Source organism: Cataglyphis hispanica, chromosome 2, assembly GCF_021464435.1.
Source record: "Cataglyphis hispanica isolate Lineage 1 chromosome 2, ULB_Chis1_1.0, whole genome shotgun sequence".
Lineage (NCBI taxonomy): Eukaryota > Metazoa > Arthropoda > Insecta > Hymenoptera > Formicidae > Cataglyphis > Cataglyphis hispanica.
The window spans coordinates 12,265,463-12,285,617 of NC_065955.1; the positions used below are offsets into that span (position 1 = coordinate 12,265,463).

General features: G+C 29.6%; 1 protein-coding gene across 5 annotated transcripts in view; it reads right to left on the reverse strand.

The window, feature by feature from the left end:
• The window catches only part of LOC126858911 (uncharacterized), a 48,425-nt gene that overhangs the window by 10,643 nt on the left and 17,627 nt on the right, over positions 1 to 20,155 (reverse strand). Inside the window, exon 1 of one of the 5 annotated variants that reach the window (XM_050609633.1) lies at positions 14,636 to 16,209. The exons of 2 other annotated variants lie outside the window; for them this stretch is intronic. In XM_050609633.1, coding sequence (XP_050465590.1) covers positions 14,636 to 14,724 — 89 coding nt within the window. In that variant the 5' untranslated portion in view covers positions 14,725 to 16,209. Of the gene's footprint in view, positions 1 to 317; positions 337 to 2,391; positions 2,667 to 14,635; positions 16,210 to 20,155 lie in introns of those variants that run through there. 2 more of the 5 variants (XM_050609635.1, XM_050609636.1) reach the window with 2 other exon arrangements.

Genomic DNA, 20,155 nt, shown 5'->3' on the forward strand with positions numbered 1-20,155 from the left:
ATCGTAATACATACACGTTTTATTATCAAAACTTTTAAAGACAAGCGCGAGACACCACTTAAAATGTTAAGTATTTATTTACTAGATTTTATTTATTATAAGTAAATTAATTTTGATGTTGTCTATTTTGCTGATATCAATAGAAATAAAAATGCATAAATTTAATATAATCAATAAATTACAATATAGAATAGAATATAATACTATGATACAAACTGTATTATATTAAAGTATAAATCCGTACAAAAATAATATTATTTACATTAGATCTATATTAATTTTTTTTTTTAAGCACGTTATTAATCTCGTTTATTTACCACTATTACTTTGTTGTTGCTGTTATATTTTCCACTTATTTTGCATCGTATCGCTTTTCGAAGCACCACGTTGCAAAATAGCGTATTAAACGCTTACTAAGCAGAAAGACCGATAAATTGTCACTGTCCCGTTTCCTTTTCATGATCAATGATCACAACTCACAACACATATTGCAGACCGGTTTTCAACGATACATACAATTAACGCCAGTCGCTAGTGACTTTAATTATTATTATAATAACCGCCTTCTCTACGAACACTTCTGATCTTTCTTACACGTAAATTAGTATCTCATTTCCTCTATATATTGTCGTGTGTTACGCGAACAAATAACATTTTATATCCGGAGGCGATAGTGAGAGGATATCGAGAGATGTCAAACCGTCTACAAGTCGGCGACTATTGCAATCTCATGTAATAATAATATTTGCAATCTCTCTTTTTGTGATATAAATAATTCTATCACTCCCTCGAAAAAGAAGAGCTCCAAGAATAAAAAAGAAATTTCCGAAATTTCCGAAATTTTTTCTAATATTAATGAATATGATTGATATCTTTAATAAATGGGATTTATTAATAAAGGATTTTTCCTCGTAAAAATGTATATTAAAGTGAAACCTCTCATAGATATTTCTATTCTACATTAATAGATTCTAACGCGATGCCAATATAACACTTAAAATTTGAAGCTAATACTAGTTGTAATTAGAACGGAATAAGTAGAACGAAATTCCCTTTCGACGTAAATCGTCGCTCGCGTGCGAAACTTTAAATTAACCGGACGATTAAGCTGCAGCATGCACGCTAAGACTGGGCATGACGGCTAAGGCAAATATCCCTCATTACATTTACAGCATCACTTCGTTAACTTGTTTTAACCTCGCGCAAAATCGCCAATGAGTTTTCCTCACAAGGGATAATTGAATGCTATTTAAACGATAATACTATTTTGTTTTCTCTTCTCTCTATTTCAAATCATTCGATAGCTTTTCTTAAATGTACTTTTTTAAGGCATTTGCTATTTGTTCAACTTTAAAAACGTAAGTTTTGGAAGGAAAGAAAAGTCAAATTATATTTTTTATTACACCGACACTTTACTGCGAAAGTGTTGTTTTTCTTTATCCCAATAAAAATTGTGAATTTCACCGCAACTACAAACTAAAATTTACATAAAAGGAAAATATTTGTATTAAAAATTATTTGTAAAATTATTTTAAATTTAAGGAAAATTTGCCGAATCTGACAAAAAAAGAACTGGAGAAAGGCAAAAAATGCACTGCTGAAATATATTACGTATACTTTATGTTATTATGTAACATCAGGAAACATGTATCCTGAGATAACAAACTAACTTTATTTCTATATATTAAATATTGGCGACACAATTGTCAACTTATTATTAATATATTCTCACTTTCTATTAATTTTTTGCACGTTAATGAAATTTTACTTTTGATTGAGATAAAGAAAAATCTGATCAATCGAGGCATCATCGATAAAATCTAAAAAAAAAAAATTTATTTTTAAAAAGGCGAAATATTTTTTACGTTTTTACTTTCTAAAATAGCTCAAATTCTAATGTCACTGAAAAGTATGTAATCTCGTTATATATTAATGAAATAATATTCTGAGTCAGTTTTCAAAATCCATTTTCAACATTCGAATCCATAGATCATTGTCAAGCTTTTTCTCGAGAAGAAAGTCGATGACTTCCGATGGATAACGGACTGATGCATTAAATTAATAAAATCACGGCGCGCACAATTAGACTTCTCTATTCGATGCACTTTCACGGCGATCACTCGCGCGGTCAATTTGGAGCAAGGCACTTTTCGCGGCTGCAAATCTGTGCATGAATTTATAACAAAAATTCTATTCGTCAAAATTTATTATTGCAAAAGCATTATTCATCCTACTGTTCTATTTATAAAAATAATTTATAAAAACATAAATAATTATTTTTATAAATGCGTGCGGTCACTTTATAAAACTCATCTTTTTCAAGGAACTACTTTCATATAAGTTCCCAAAAAAATCTTGAATCAAAGAGAGAAGACGACAACGGCCACTTACGATGCAAATAATTCTGACTGACGAAAAATTCGATGCTTTTAACAAATTCCTCGATAAAACCTCATGGTGTTCCCCCGTGGCTGCCGGAGCTCCAGCTGCACTCGGTGTAAACTGCCCGACAGAACGAACAAAACTGGCACGGATCGGCCACGAAACAGAAAGAGAGAGACGGTTCCTCTCCCGGAGAGGAAAGGTGGCCAATTAGCCGTTACTCGGCGCACATGCCTCGACCAACTATCCGATGCAGCTGCAGCAGCACGCTATATCGCGTCGATGCACCGCGCTGCACTGGACGCGCTCCTCCACGGAGTGACGCTCATAAATGCATATACTCTCTCGCGGGTCTCCCTCGATGGGACCGCGTGCTGCAAATTGTTCAAGTACTCTTCGAGCAAAGATCACATTAACTATTTCTGTTTAAGGATGTATGTGATATATATACCGAAATACTAACAAAAGCATTAAAATTTCATAGATTGTTCTACTATCTCTTCTGAATATTTGTGTAAAAACTAAGCACAATTCTCTTAACGGTTTGAAAATTATTTAAATTTAAAGTTACTATTGATTCTTATGGAAAATTGCCTATTGTAGCACTTATTGACAAAGAAAAAATATTTACCAATGAAATCAAAATGTTCATTCATATATTAAGGAAATTCTAATAAATATTTATGCAAAGCTTGATTTAGCTCCACTAATTCGTTTAAAAGTTGTTTACTAAAAATTGTAGAAAAATATTATCTGTCTCTTTTTCTCTTTCTGCAAATTACTCGTTTTTCATTGTTTTTTGCAGTTGATTTCAGAGGATATTCACGATCAAAAGTTTCTGCCATAAATTAGGAAAAATATTAATTACAACTATTTTCTTTTACGAATACGTCAAAATCCATATTATTTTGTGATACTTAAATTTTTTTCATAACCCAAATTTATTTATTTAATTTTTCAAACCGTATAAACGTAAGAAACATGTTTTCTTTTTAATTTTGACAATTTTTTGCTACTATTGTACATCCAGAACATCCTTAATGAATTGTTGATTTTATCAATTAAAAAAGCCGACACTGTACATTGTTTTCAAAAATCACATTCTCGCGAAATTTAAAATAAACACGTTTGAATATCATTTTAAACTCTTACTCCAGTGTATATAAAAACATCACGCACTCTTTACTTTAAAAAATCAAATTTCCCAAACACAATTTTTTCCTTGTCACTTACGATCTATGAAATATGGAACACGTAAAATATGTTGAAAAGTATGACCAGAAAGAAAAGCCGCGAAACGCGAAATGGTGAAAAGAATGGCTGCGTGCAGACGGTTTCTTCCGCTTTCGCGACAAAGCATGCTACTGTGTGCCTCGCGGAAAGCAGCAACATAATAATAATTCGAGAACGAAGACGTACGGCCGAGCGTGTACCGCTATTCCGGCTGACCGGAATCACTGCTCTGGAACAGCACGATATCGTCTCCTGCTCAACTCGAGAGTAGAAGCGCATTGATCTCCAACATGTGTAAAACTACCGAATAATAGCATGAATAGTATGAAATTCATGCCTTCAGAATCACTACTGAAAATCACAATTGTTCGCTGCAAATATACGCATAGCGACTTAATCTCCAATTTTATTTGTTTTTTATTCTAAATTTTTAGATTTTATTTATTTCCAAATAATGCAAGATACATATTGTAATTTCTATTATTAGGAGCCATATTTATTTATATATTATTAAAATTGTGAACAAATGTATGTATAAATAACGTTTGAAGAATTTTTCAATATTATTATTAAAATTAGCAAGCGCGTTTATGATAAAAACTTTTCCACGGCTTACCTCATTGTTACAAGCTTTAATTAATTTCATAAACAAAGTATTTTAATATATAATGCTAAGTTGAATAGCCAAAAATCTATAAAATTTCTTTAATTATAATTAAGAGAAATTTTAATAATCTATTTATAAGAATTTATTATTGAAATAATTTATAAGAATTTATTATATTTTTATTATTTTTATATACATACACACACATATAGATTTTATTATTTTATTTTAAATTATTATATAAAGTTATTCTCTGTTTTTAAGATATCTGCTGTTTAATAATTAATATTTTTTATACATTAAATGTTTTTACAAATTTCTTATTTTTCAATGTAAATAAAATATTCTCTTTTATGCAATTTTATTTTTCTATCTTATTCTATTTAATTTTAAGCTTAGGCATGACTTTCACATATAAACTGTAACAGCAGTGAGACGTCAAGAAGGCATATCGCATTCTTTCCTGTAACTCCGATTATCTGAACAATTTATCGGCAAACTTAATTTATAGCAACAGCACGTACCAATATGCGACTATGCTCGCGTAACAGGCGGAACATTCAAACGCACAGATTATCGAAGTATCCAATTAACACAATGATAAGAGGAAATCTTACGAAACACGTAGAACAGAATATTTCCGGTTGAGAGGAGAGATTTTGTGTCTTGCACGCTACTTTCGTTTGTATTCGAAGAATAATCATATCTTTACCAATCTTCTCGAGGAGGAAACTACTGCGTTGATCTCAATAACAACCTCCGACGATCGATCCATCGTGATTACGCGACTGTTGTCCAGTCTTACCTTCGTTACATCATCCCGACCTTCGATTAAACTTCGATGCGTAATAAGTTTTCCGACGACCTTGGACACTATCTTCATCTTTTAATATTTTATTACTTGATAAGAAAATGTTTGAAATTTTATTTATATATTTTTTATTGGAAAAAAAAACCTACTTTCAACAGCATTTTATTTAGATGAAAATAATTCGTCAAGAGATTTACCAAAATTATAATGTTGAATATGCTTAACAGACGCAGTATAAATTCAGATAAACTGATATACTTGATAAAAATATGTACTTTTTCTAAAATGTTATTTTTTTTTAATTTACGTTACATTACTTTTAATTATGTAAACGAATTTATAGTTAGATGATCATGCTTGATTATTAATGTAATAGTCTAAATGTATGTAGAATATAAGAAATCATTTGATACAAATATAAGTTTAAATTATTTTTATATATAAATGAATATAAAAATGTGTAGATTATTATATAATTAGTGAAAGCGATAACACAGAACTATTTTTCAAGTTTCTGAAACGAATAAAGTGAATTGCGTGTTTGTTACGTAAATATTTCGGCAATGAGATGCAAATAAGTAATGAGGATAATTGCTATTTGCAAAAATACAGTAATACGTCTTTTCAAATTGCGCCTATTAAAACAAAAAAATTGCATAAAAGCATAAAAAGTTCTTATTAGGAATATGTAAATGTTGCGAATATATTGTGTGCAAATTGTGTAAGTGTTCTCTTATATGATTAGAGGATATCAAAATTCCACATCAATGTGCGAATAATGCTTTTAAAATATCCGTAGTATTATATAGATATAGAAACGCTATAAAAATATCAATAACTCAATATTTTAATATATGTATATATCGTAATAAGAGTAAAAATCATATAGATGATAATAATAAAATTTATAAGTATTTCAATATAAAAAAATAATTTTTATATTTTATTTTTAAACAAAATAATTTTAAACTTATTGTTTAATTACTTTATTATTTTTATAATATTTATCAACAAAAAAGAAACACATTTATCTAATATAATAAATAATAATATAATAATATAATAAATATTAATAAATTAAGTAAGGAGCAATTACATTAATATGTTTAAAAAATTAAACATTAACATGTTTAAAAAATTTATTTATGATATAATATATTTTTAAGAAAGTTGTGGGATCGCAATGTGTTTTCCTCTTTACTAAACTGAAACTTTATCAGTGAATCGCTTTGCATGCAAACATGCCGTGTCCTCGCCGGAAGCGTTAAGGGTTGATAAAGGAAGCGTTGCATAATTTGCCGACACGCTGCACATAAAACAGAAATATCGACGTTGGTTCAAGGCCGAGTCAAATTGGTCATAGACCATACACGGCACTGTAATCTGCATGACAATGTCATCGGATGTCAATCGAAACGCAGAATACGAGCAAAATTGTATAATAACCTCATTGATGTTCGCCGCGAGTAATAAAACGTGATTACGTAAATTCGCATCACGAAACAATGTTCATAAAAAGAAAATAAATCTCGACTCTTATCAGCGTGACTCCGCGCGTAAAAGCGCCGGAACAAAATGACGCAATTTCGCAACTCACACAACAAATTCTCCTCTAATTATATACTTGCAAAGTAAATTGTTGTATCGATTTATAAAAGTTTTTAATGGCGCCACATAATTTCATCGTCATGTGTTACAGCTAGAATGCCAGAATGATTGCCAGTTATCACGATTCGCGTGATCAAAGCTCTGCACAGGTTGCTTTTCTTCTTTAACTCTCGCGTACAAAATCAATCTCTTGATTGTGCACTTGAAAAAATATTTATTATAATGCTTTTTTTATCATTGATTGTGGTATATTGACAATTATCACTGAAAATAATTTGGCCAATGGTCATTAAATTTGTTCAAAAATTAGGTTATTAAATTTATGTTACATTCTCATTTAATTAATGCTACATAAAATAACACGATAATTAAGGCTCAGATTAAATATCATTGAAAAAAAACACTTATTATAATTTAAACAAATAATAAAATTCTTATTAAAGAATAAAAAATTTTGTACATGGAAAATTATGATTTGCTCAAGACACATTGTATATATTTTTATATATCGAGCGATGTATTGCGTGCACAAGGATAACACAACAAGATCATCACAATCGACTTCCGGTGCGACAATCGTTATAAATACATAGCAATTTGATCTACGATCTACGATATAACACATTCGCTATAACACGAAAAATATGACTCTTATACTTGAAAAATTCGTAAGATATTAATAATGTCATGTAATGAAAACATATCGGAAATATTCTTACGCAATCGTCAATACACGAAGTTGTCTCGGCGAGAGAAACAGAATAATTATCTTAATCTCTTAATCAAAATAATAATCTTAATTACTACGGTCGAATTCGTCGTAATTAATTTGTGGTAAAGTGCTACATCAAAAAGTTAATTAACCGTACTAAGAGAGTTAATTAAATTTTCAACAAAGTGATATCAAAGCGATCTAAAAAATAGAAAATGTTAGAAAAGTTCTATTGATATATTACCTCTTAGATAATGTTTAAAGGAGTAACTAAATAGCATTCTCTGCTATATTATATTATATTTTTATTATAAGCTCGTCTTTAATTTTTACACTTGTTACGCAAGCGCTTACTTTCAGGCTTTATTTCATATATAATCAACATATATATACATATACATATATATATATATATATATATATATATATATATATATATGTATATATATATATGCCGTGTCCCTAAAGCAAAAATTAAAAATAATCACGACGCAGAATAAATTATTCTCTTTTCGAACGTTTTATAACAACGTTTTTATACATAACATTAGCGAGATATTATACTTAACACAAATAATATGACAAACGTAAACATTTCATTAAGGGACTATGATTTCCTGCACGACCGCGAATTTCGAACTTCCTCAATCCTGCATGAAATTTTTCTTTGATTTGACTTTACGAGTGATCATATAAATAGACTAATGATGCAACAAGGACCGCGCCATCAACCCGACGTAATAGCCGATAATTAGTCGGTGGTTTGCGCAACAGCTATTGTAGACTAATATATTCCGGTTTAAAAATGTGTTTCGCGTACTTCCGATACGAAAAACAATATACTTTTAAACTGTCGGGATATAATCACAAACGTAAAAAAAAAATGTTACAACACTTACATATTAATATATGGCGATACATTAACACATGATGCTGACATGATATAGTAATATAAACTTTTTTTATTTCTAATAAACAATTTTCCTTAATAAAACATTTTTCTAGGAGAAAATATAAACTAGCAGAACTTTTTTAAAGAAATCCTGTAATGTAAATTATTTATATCACATAACATAATACATAAATAATAATATAACAATGCATATTTGAAGTTTGTTAAAGTATAATTCATCCTGCTCTTTTATCTTTAAAGTTTCTTTGACACGTAAAAGTGTAAATATATAAACAACAGATCCAGAACAACTTGGATCAATAGCATTATTCAAATTGATGATTATTAATGACAGATGTCGAAAAAAACGACATCATTCGTTATTAAGGTTAAAAATGATAGATATGAACAACGAAATTTGTCAAGTAATTTCGTTTTATGTTTAATATAGAGTGAGTTACTAGAAACAAAATTTATTTAAGAAAAATATTTATATTTCTTGTATTTAAAGATGCAAAAAATATAGAACATAGTGTAAATAATTCTAAATGATTCGTGCTCGTCTGATATTACAAAAGTTTTTTAAAAAATATTGTAATACATTAGTTTTTAAATTTAATTTTGTAATGTTTATCATAAGCCAGAAATATACACATATAATATGCATAGAATAGAGAAATATTTTTCATGACAGAAAACATTAATAATTATAATAAATTCTTAAGATAGAACATTTTAATGAAAAAAATTATGTTCATAATATTTATCCTTCGGAACTATTTGAAGCCTCGTTTCTGATGATTCATCTTGTATACGTACATACATATAATGACATCAGCTTCAAGAACACTCTAATGACAATTAACACCTTATCACACCTTGACATGTCATATGCACACCTGATCAAAGTTTGAATAAGATAATATCTTTGAATCTTGTGTACAAATTGTATATTTTCAAAAGCATATATATTTTATCATTATTTATATTTTAGTTATATTTTATAATTAAGTCTAAATATATATGATTTTTAAAATGTTCCTAAAATGTTCTCAATAAGTTTAAATTTGCTAATCTCTTTATGAAATATTACTTAAAAAAACAAAATTTATATGCTCATAATTATATGAATACATTTACTTAAAGTAAAAGATAGCATATTATTTTTAAATTATTGTTAATTAATATTAATAATTAATCATTATGTAATATTTTCTTTAGGGCTTTAATGTTAATATGATCTTTGCAAAATGTATTTCATAATATTTTATTCAATTATAATAAGATGAAAAAAGTCAATTAAAATCTAATGTCTTATTCGTTCAAACTTATTGCATTATAATTTTATTCTATATCTAATACTTTTAAAACTTATTAAAATTTATGTAATTAGAGTAATATTGGAGTAATATAAAAATAAAATATTACAACAAAAAAGTTTAATTCTTTAAAAGATAAATTATATAATTATGACATATATATATATATATATATATATATATATATACATATTAAAATTTATGTTATTGTGTAATTATTTAATTGTAATTTATGTAATTATTAAATTTATGTAATTGTGTAATTAAATTTATGTAATTAAAATTTATGTAATTATGTAATTGTGAGATATATATATATATATATGTCATAATTATATAATTTATCTTTTAAAGAATTAAACTTTTTGTTGTAATATTTTATTTTTATATTACTCCAATATTACTCAATATTACTCTAATATTACTCTACATAAATTTTAATAAGTATATATATATATATATATATATATATATATATATATATACATGTATTCTATCAATATCTTTCCTCTTCATATTGTAGCAGATAAAAGTTATCGATAACCCAGTTTATTTTAGGATTTGCTCTTTTGCCATCTTATAACTCAGGCGTATTAACGATAACAAAAGGGTGTGGTACCTATTACGATATGTCTATCCCACTGATAATATATACATGTTGAGCGCATACAATCAAATTCGTTTAGGATCCAGGTTACTTTTATCCTCTTAAAAAAATTATAATAAAAGATATATACATAAAAGGAAAAGAGTTTACAACATATCCTTCTTTAAGTTTCCAAAAAATTATGTACTTACAATGCTTTCATTTAAAACTTGAAACATTCTTAAAATGATTTTTAAACAGAAATTTTTTTTATGCTCTTTTTTTATGCGGAACACTTTATCGATAAAATTCTCCAGCGAGAATAACATTCGTTAATTTAAAAATCAAACTTCTGCAGTAAACAATCAATCTACACATATATATATATATACATAATATAATAATAACATATATATTAATATATATATATATATATATATATATATATATATATATATATATATATATACATATATATTTATAACAATAATATTTCAGACAAAGAATTGAATTAATTTTTTAATTTAAGTCACTTTCATAAAAAACTGTATTCATTAACTCGATTATTTGTTATCAAAAAATTGAGTTATTAATTCTCAATTACAGACAATATAGAACAGAGCAGAGCAGCGTGCCGACAATGATCCACAAATGATAATAAAAAATGCATAATATAATAGCAGCGAGTAAAAGATGCAAGAGAAATATATGTATAAAACCGGTAAATTCTTAAATTTCTCACGCCACACCTTTCGTCATGGAAAATTAAATTAAATTTGATATAGCAATATACAATAGTAATAAAGATATGCGTCACTGGATAAAATTAATATTTATTGATTGATTTCATCGGCTGCATTCGATCTTTTCCACGCAATATTTTCTCATAATAGCACTCTCGTATTAAATAAGTTTTTATTAGTGCAAAATAAAAAAAAAAATAAGTGCTATGACTTTAAACATTGTACAGCATAATTAAATTTAATTATATTTATCTTGCATTAAATACATTTATCTTGCGATGTAATAATATTATATATATATATATATATATATATATATATATATATATATGTAATTAAAATATATATATTTTGTAATATAGAATTAAATTGTATTAAAATTTTGTTTGTTAGAGAGTTTAAATGAGAGAAACAATTAGATTTTATTATTTAAAACTTTTTAAGTAGAAATAAAAACTTTTCTTTCAATTATATATAATTCCAAGAGTATTGACACTTTGACATGATTTGACAAATTAATCAATGAATGTATTATACAATTATAATAATATATAAGTGAGATGTTATATTAGATATATCTAAGGATTAAGGATGGATTTATGCGATCTCACGCAGCGTTTCGCAAAACGCGATATTTACTATATACTAAACTAATGCACATTAATACGAACTTAGCGGTAATTATTCACATATGCGACACAGTTCACATATTCATAGGCATGTATTTTTTCCTTTTTACGTAATTATGATATTTTTCTTTAACGTACAAGATTTAATCTACTTGCTGCGTGATTAATGGCACGTTAGCTTTGATATTAATTAAGATTTACACTTATCTCAAAAGATTAGATGTAATTCGGGAAATTAAATCTCGCAATAGTTTGCTGAAATTTGCTTATACAGGTTTTGATCGATTTGTTATAATAGAAAAATAAAAATAATTGATTAGCGCAGGTAAATATACTTTATGTTATTGTGTGCGTATCATCATAACTTCTCCTTGACATAATATTCTCTTTATTTTTATATTCATTGTAAGTCATCTTCCAGATTGATGACGTTATTCTATAGTAATTCATTTTTGCCGCAAGATATATATGTATACAATCTCCTTTGGTATTCTATTCATTCTCAAATCCATTTCCTTTTCCTTTGCCTTCCTGCTCACTTTTATATGTATCGCATCTTCGGATTTAATCGCGTTACGTAAGATGTCGTTAAAAAAAAAAATTTACATCATCATACGCGCATTGAACAAACGACGGAAACCTGCCGTTACCGGTTACAATAAAATCCACTTAAATCACCCCGAAGGCCTCGAAAGTAGACAATCCAGCACATATTGCTCTCATCCAAAGCAACGAGCGAGCTCAATCATAGAGATAAATCGTCATGGAGATTGTGGGAATAAAAATCGGCGCAAAACATCGCATAATATTCAAGTAATGAAGAAGAATTTTTGTTGACGCTTTTAGCTGTTGTTGACCAACAAGTCACATTTGAAAATAATATTGAAATCTTTTCTAATCTCAAGATAAAAGATTCAACGAAAGCTCTGTAATTCTATCATATTTCCAGAATATTGTTTTCTATTCAAAAAGCCTTTATATATGCATTAAAATCAATAACAATGCAAAAAACCGTAAAAAAGCATTTAATAAATAACTTACAATCTACGATATATTTCGAAGCTAGGATGAAATATTAATAACATAGCAATATACACAAAGAATTTTTAGCGTATATTATTTATTGTTTATCTATACTTGCAATATTCTCTTAGTTATTACAATCGTATACAATCTGCGAAGTCACGTTGCGACCTTCGTGAAAAAAATTATCGAATATGAAGCAAGAAAAATAAATAATCTGCATGAAAAAGCTGTTCTATATCAATTCATTGGGTTATGAGTATTTTTTTGTTAAAACCTTATTATTATATTTATTAATTTATCATATAATTCTGTAATAAATGTTTTGCAGATTAAATTATTATTCGTTTAACGTCTGCTTTTACATTTTTTAAATTAAATACTACAATTATTTAACCAAAGTAAGGAATAATCATTATCCTTTTTAATAATTAATATAATTTTAATACAATTAGAAACTACAAAACTTGCATGCAATTTTCAGATGCTCAAGACTATTTTTTGCGCACATTTATAATCAGGAAAAGAGATCTCTGGCAAAAGACGGCGAGAATCTCTCTCAATTCCCAGGAGAATCCAAAGACCGACGCACATTCGTACATAAAGAAGTCTCTGAGTTCAAAATAATAACTATACTTGTCAGTTATCTCACAACTTGTCCGTCAGCGAATTCTTTTGGTAGGATGCGACGCGCAAAATCAAAAAGTGCACATCAGTTTTGCGAGCGTATGCGCTTTGATTTATACTTTGACATATTCAGTGTTAAAAGAGATAACTCTTGTATTAACATTGTGTATCTTTTCATTGAACAAATAAAATCCAAAATCCAACATTCACATTCGAGGTAACTTTTAATAACATGTCCTTCGCGCTCAAGCCATATGTTTAAAATGCTAAATGTGTTTGTGTAATTCCAAATTTTATTTTCGATAATAAATAATATTTTATATATATCTAAAACAGATAGCTGCATTTCTCATACTAAATGATGAGTATATGATTTCTTTATTCTTACTTTAAATGTCGAGTCAAATGCGATAACGGGAATGTTTTGCGACAGCTATGTTTATGCATATGCAAATTATGAATATTGTGTTTAGAGCGATGCATTTTTGCGAAAACATGCTTGCGTTGTATTGCGAAAGATGACCTTGCTTTCTTTAAAACGCTCGGATTAAAACTCAGTATCGAAAAAAACGAACAAAACTGAAACAGAAAATAAGCATCTCAAAAATTCCTTTATATTTAATTGATGAAATGCAAACTTTCAGTCGTTCTTCCAAAGAAATTAGCATAAGTGAAAAATATTTCAATCTTTAATTAATTATTTTTTATTATTGTTAAATAATTGTTACATAAATTAAAGGACGCATAATATAAATATAATAATAGCACGTTAATTAATTTGGAAAAGAACTGTCTGCAATTTTATAATAAATAAGCATTATTGCAATATATTACAATCATATTTGCAGGCAAATTGCGATTAACACAATTCACGTTTTAGATTTTTTTAATGTCAACAAAATTAATAAATATGAATATCGCATTCTTTTCTTAGATAAAAATGTTTTTAATATCATTCTTTTTCTTTCAAATACAATAAATACATATATTTTTTTTAAATAAGTTTGAAATATTAAATGCAACAGGAATTTTCAGGAATTATTTTAAAAAATGAATAAAATAATTTAATAAAATAAAATATTTATTATAATTATCTTATAACGTATTAACCGCATTTAATGCTTGAATAATTTAATATAATAAAATGTCGTTATAATAACTTTTCTCATTTGTCTAACGAAGTAACCGCATGTAAAACATCAACTTGATGAGAGAGAACAGTCCCTTTCCATCAAAAAAGAAGCGACGGTTGTAGGCTTAAAATCATTCCTCGGAAAACCGAGACCGGAAATAAAATAGAGAAAAAAGTCGCGAAAGTCGTAGACATCGGAACACTGCGTGAAGCAGCGGCTATTTTCTTCGTGGGGGCCAGGCTCTTTCTTCGCTTCGTCATTTCATCGCCTCCCCTTCCCTTCTAACGTCGCGGCTCTCACATACGATTCCTACCACGAGACAAAACTTACCTCACACTGTAGGATCTTCCCGGTTTGGAGGTCATTGCACTTCGTCGGGTGGTTGTAGCGGGGTGGTCGGCGGCAAATCGATTTTCCATGACGACGTCGTCGCAGCGTCGCCTGCTGCTTCCTCCCTCGCCCTCCCACCTCTCTCTCTTCTCGTCTTTCCCTATCCTCGCTGCGTTTCTGTCCTCCTTCTGTGACGCGGCACGTGAACTCTATTCGTGCAATACCGAAGAGAGCATCCTCTTCAAGATGCAGGTCGATCGATACCTCGTAGGCGTCTCTTTGTCCACGTCGACTATCCACCCTTAAGTTGCACTTGGCAGTCCACACGCGCGTTTTCTTCACGTCAACTCAACGATATCTTGACAATATCTAATGGAAGACGAGTTTATATTAATTTTGAGATCACCGGCATTATTCCGGATCGGCAGATATGCTCAACGAATAAACTGTGGATGCAAATGCGCGTCACAATAAATTTATCTTTCGACGATGACAATCCGGAATCGAGAGTAAGAAAAAAACATGTCTCTCTCTCTCTCTCTCTCTCTCTCTCTCTTTCTCTCTTTCTTTCTTCCTCCGAAATCAATGATTTCTGATCACAATATAAGAATTTACGATGTAAATTCAGTAGAGTATTTTGATATCAATGCCGGAGATATGTAAACAATTTTCACAGGAGCGTCCCGTCCAATGTCACGGCAATGGTGATGCTCTCGCCTGTTTGCACGAAGCTTTATAGCTGGCTGATGTTCGTTCGAGCGTATTTGTTTGTACACCTTCTTCTTTGTACGCTTTTTCGTCGGTTTTTTTTTGCCTTCTTTTTGTCGCGAATTTATGTCACGGTTGTGTCACGGTTCCGCGTCTGGAAATTCCAGAGTGATCGATGGACGATCTATACAAGTCTTGTCAACCGTAATTTTACAATTGTCGAGTTCCAGAAGTAAAAGGATTCACGTGATTGTGTCGAATTGATCGTTTCTGATCTGTCCGATGATTGTCCGCGGATTCGTTAAGGATTCTTTTACACTTATCTTCGTTTTTCAAACTCGCAGATAATCAACCTTAGAAACTTGTATGAATGCATAGATAACTGTTATCTCTATGACAAGGTTGAGAGAGTAAACAATGTTTATTCAGAAAACAGAATTGTTCTAAATTTTATTCGCAAAAGAAATGTTGACAGCTTTCGCAACAATTTTCGATCGACGAAAATCTTCTCGTAGGACGACGATTAATTATCTTCATAAGCGATGCGAATATAATTCTTCCACGCAATGAAATAATTACAAGATTATTCTACGAGAACACGATACAGGTTTTGCAATAATCCCGATGCTTCGAAATGCACTATAACGTTTTGTTCACGTGGCGGCGATTTCTTCAGCATCCGCGAGCGAATACAACGAGCGGTTTATCTCGAAATCGAGAGGGAGAAAGGGCGCGCGTAAAATAGCGAGGGTGTCTCGTATGTGACACACGATGGTATCGTATCTGTCACTGCAATTCACCGCAACCACTGTGGTTGCATTACGTGGCTTGTATCGACCGTATCGCACTGCGACGAGGAATCAGACTGGCCGCCGAGCCGCGTGCCGCGCAGGTTTCATAAGTGATCACGCGCGCGCACACCCGCGCGCTCGAGCTGTCAAAGCACAGGTGGCGCCGAATTAAGCACTCCTAAATAGCTTCATCCTTTATTTAGTATTTTCACAAAGACACGCTCCATCATTTGTTATAACATATGTTAAGATCAAACTTTTCTTCTCTTTAAAATATAAAAAGATTTTATTAGATTTTTTATTCGTTTGTTAAAATATTTAAAAAAATTTATTAAAAATTATCGTTTTTAAATTTGTTAAAATATTTTTGAGAAAAGCGCATTATTTGCGATTATTTACTTATATAAATATATATAATCAATAATTAGTAGGTCATGACAGAGGGAAATCGAGACGTTAAAGCATTTAGCAACTTATTGTTAGAGAGAAAAATAAAATAAGTATTTAAAGGTAATTTAGAAATAATTTAAGAATCTTGTACAATTATTATAGAGATTTTACTATCAAATTTTATTATAGAGATTTTACTATCAAATTTTATAAAATAAAGATTGATTAGGCTAAGAGAAATTGTTATATGTAATATTTTATAAGCATGACATTATTATATTATAAAATTTGTCTAAAGTCAAAAAACAAGAAATAAATAAATATCTATCTTTCTATAATAAATAATAATCAATAAATCAAATCATAATTTAAAAGTACATATAATCTCAAGAGATATTACGAAACATGTAGATTTTTTTGAAATACCTACACACGCATTACGTAAAAGAGAATAAATTAAGAAAATCAATATATTTTTAAAAATTAAATTTTTTTCTTTAATTGCTTTATAACAATGCTTTATAACAACTTAAGTTGCAATAAGCAAAGTAATATTATTGATACAAAAGAATTTATCAAATTAATCTGTTTCGATAATATCATTTCTTATATTCCTTTTTTTTAACATAATTGACGAATATATCAAATTTATAATTTATTTATTATTTTCTAAATTGATAAGCTTACGTAATAATATGCAGATATATATCTTTAATAAAATCTTATTAGCACTTTTCTCTCTCGCAAAAAGTAGGGAAAACAAATCCGAAGAAATTAAAAATTAGACGATCTTATGATGCAAAACTACTTATTAAGAAAACTTAAAACTTAACAGAACCTGCTTATTATCTCGTATAATCTCGAAGTTTATCCTTTATACCGTACATTCCTTGAGTCTGCACATGCGGTCTTATCGTCGGATCCGTAATATCAAGCTCGTTGAAAAGGATTGACTAATTAAGGGCCGCACGCAACAGACCATTGACCGCATTAAGGCCCCGACGATCGCAGATATGTCGATCGATTTCCGTTTCGATCCACCCTCGCGAGAGACGCTTGTTCTAACGGCCGTCAATTACGGACGGAGGTCTGAGCTTCGAGAAACAATTAACGACCGCAATAACAATTATGTCGTTTGCACTCCCGTTTCATTAAGACGGTATTAGCGTGCTATATTGTAGTGCGGATGATACTTGACAGTCAACAAAGGGAAGGCTTACTGCTATTGGGTGATGAAAGAGACTATGTTAAATGAATACCGCATTTATAACCGCACTATAATCACCAGAGATCTGGGAATCTGGCTGACCGCCATATAATTTGCGCCCAAAACCAAGCAAAGGATCGTCAAAGGAATTCGTTCAAATTAAGATTAAGAGTAAGTTTGTAACATCAAGAATAATTTCTCTGCTAATTGATTCTTACAAAATTACAAAATTGTTATAAAATTCATTATCTAATTTTGCTTTCTTCAAAACAATTTTTTGATTTTTTGAACATCGTTTATTTATCTAAATTAAAATGATTATTTTTATATTTAATTATTATTATCTGCGAGATTTTTTTCTTCTACTTGCGCGCTACGATATTTAGATTCTTAAATCTTAACGTACTATAAAGGAGAAGGAAAGATTAGCGAAAGCGTAGAAGTGCAGTTGGACATACGTGAATTATAGTCCACATAAATTTTCACGTCGAGCGATTGTGAGCTTAAATCCCACGGGAGAGTCACGGGCCATGTTTCCGCTCGCGAGAGACGATGATCCTGTTGCCGGATAATCTTGACAATGCCGATTTCGCGCGCCGAGTATTTTAAATCGCGCGACGCGACGGGGTATGTATTTATGCCGAAAACAACGCTGCCGACGCGAAATTATGCGGAATGTCACGAATAAATTTCTGACCCGAGGGCGAGATCCCTCCCTCTAACTAGTAACTTGTGCTATTCCAGCCGAGTGACACAAGAATTCGCGATATGTGCGGGTTGTCGAGGAAGACCGGGTAATGGCACAAATTGCTTCAAAGGACAACATTTGCATTTCCGAGTTGTCGGTACGGTCTAACTGAAAATGTGCGTTGTAAATATAATCTTGATGTAAAAAGAAATTGTAGAGCTGAGTAAACGCAAGAGTGGTGATCTATAAAACCTAAGAAGAAAATTGAAGATTTTCATAAGAATTTTATAGCTTCGTGAAATTTATGTTTCTCTTCTAACTTTTTATTTTCATTTAGAATTATATCAAAAAGTTATTATGGTTACATATAATTGCAAATTTTTTCGACACATAATTTCGTTTTAAAGAGAGATATGGAAAACTGTTGGGATTTAAAAGATAGATTTCCAGACGTTTAGCTTAATAATAATTAAAAAATGATTACGTTATATTTTGAATAAACAATTATAAAATTATAAAATTATTAATTTATTGTGCTTTATCTTAATGTTTAATCAAAATCTTTCAGTTTCAAATAATTGAATAGAATTATAATTTAGGAATTTTTTAATCACATCTTTAAGATACTATATCACCGTTATACCCGGTGTGTTATAAAACAAAATTGGACAAAGCTATATCTGTCGTAGCAAAATGCAATAACTCAAAGAGCATTCACGATAAAAGCTTTCACAGTAAACCTAAAACCGATGACTATTCGAAACTACATTGAAAGTTAAAATGGATTGTTTAGATGTCAGTTCCCTTGATGTGCAAGCACGATAAGTTTCTTCTATTGACTGTGAAGCGAACGAAGTGCCCGCTGATCATTATAAATTACGCGTAATGATGCTAAGCTGAAAACGGCACATACAAGCTGAAACTATGCGGAATGTTGCCGTAGATCGTCAAGGCGGATGCTTCCTTGAATTATGACTGCAGTCTGTCTCTTCACCATTTCACTCGCGTTGGCAAGGCCAACTGAATTTTTATATATTCTTGTACATGGAATTACTTCAGATTTTTCGCATCCTGCGCGTGAATAATCTTAGATCAAAGCCTCATAAGTCATATTGCATTCTCCGTAAACCGTTTCCTTCTTCGAAAAGTTATTAAGATTGTAATACCAGTAGATAATGGGTAATTTTCGCTTGCCATTTTTCTTTCTTTGCGTTTGATTTTTTGCCTCTTTTTCTTTATATATATATATATATATATATATATATATTTTAAGCTCTCAATTATTTATTAATACGTAACACATTTTTATAATATACATATATATTAATATTTTTTTAATATACATATATTACTTTATATTTTACTATTTTTTTTTTTTTCGAATACCTTGACAAAGTTTTTATTGGTTTGTTGAGAGAATTAATGGGACAATGAAAATTAAAAGAAAAATAGGAATATTAATAATATGCTTAATTATATTCTCTGAATGTTTTCTTTGTGAATAAATTCTAAAATTGTTTTTAAAAAACTTTTTTCTTCTTAAATTTTCGAAAAAGGTATAATGATAATGCGCTAAAAGTAATGTATTTGCAGATTTCTGTACGATATTTTTTTTTTTTTTTTACTATTACAATTACGAAATTTCATTCCGGTAACATGCTTCTGGAGTAACGTCACGGTCAGCGGCGGTCAGCAATTCGTGTTAGACGATATAGTTTAGGCGCCACATAAATTCA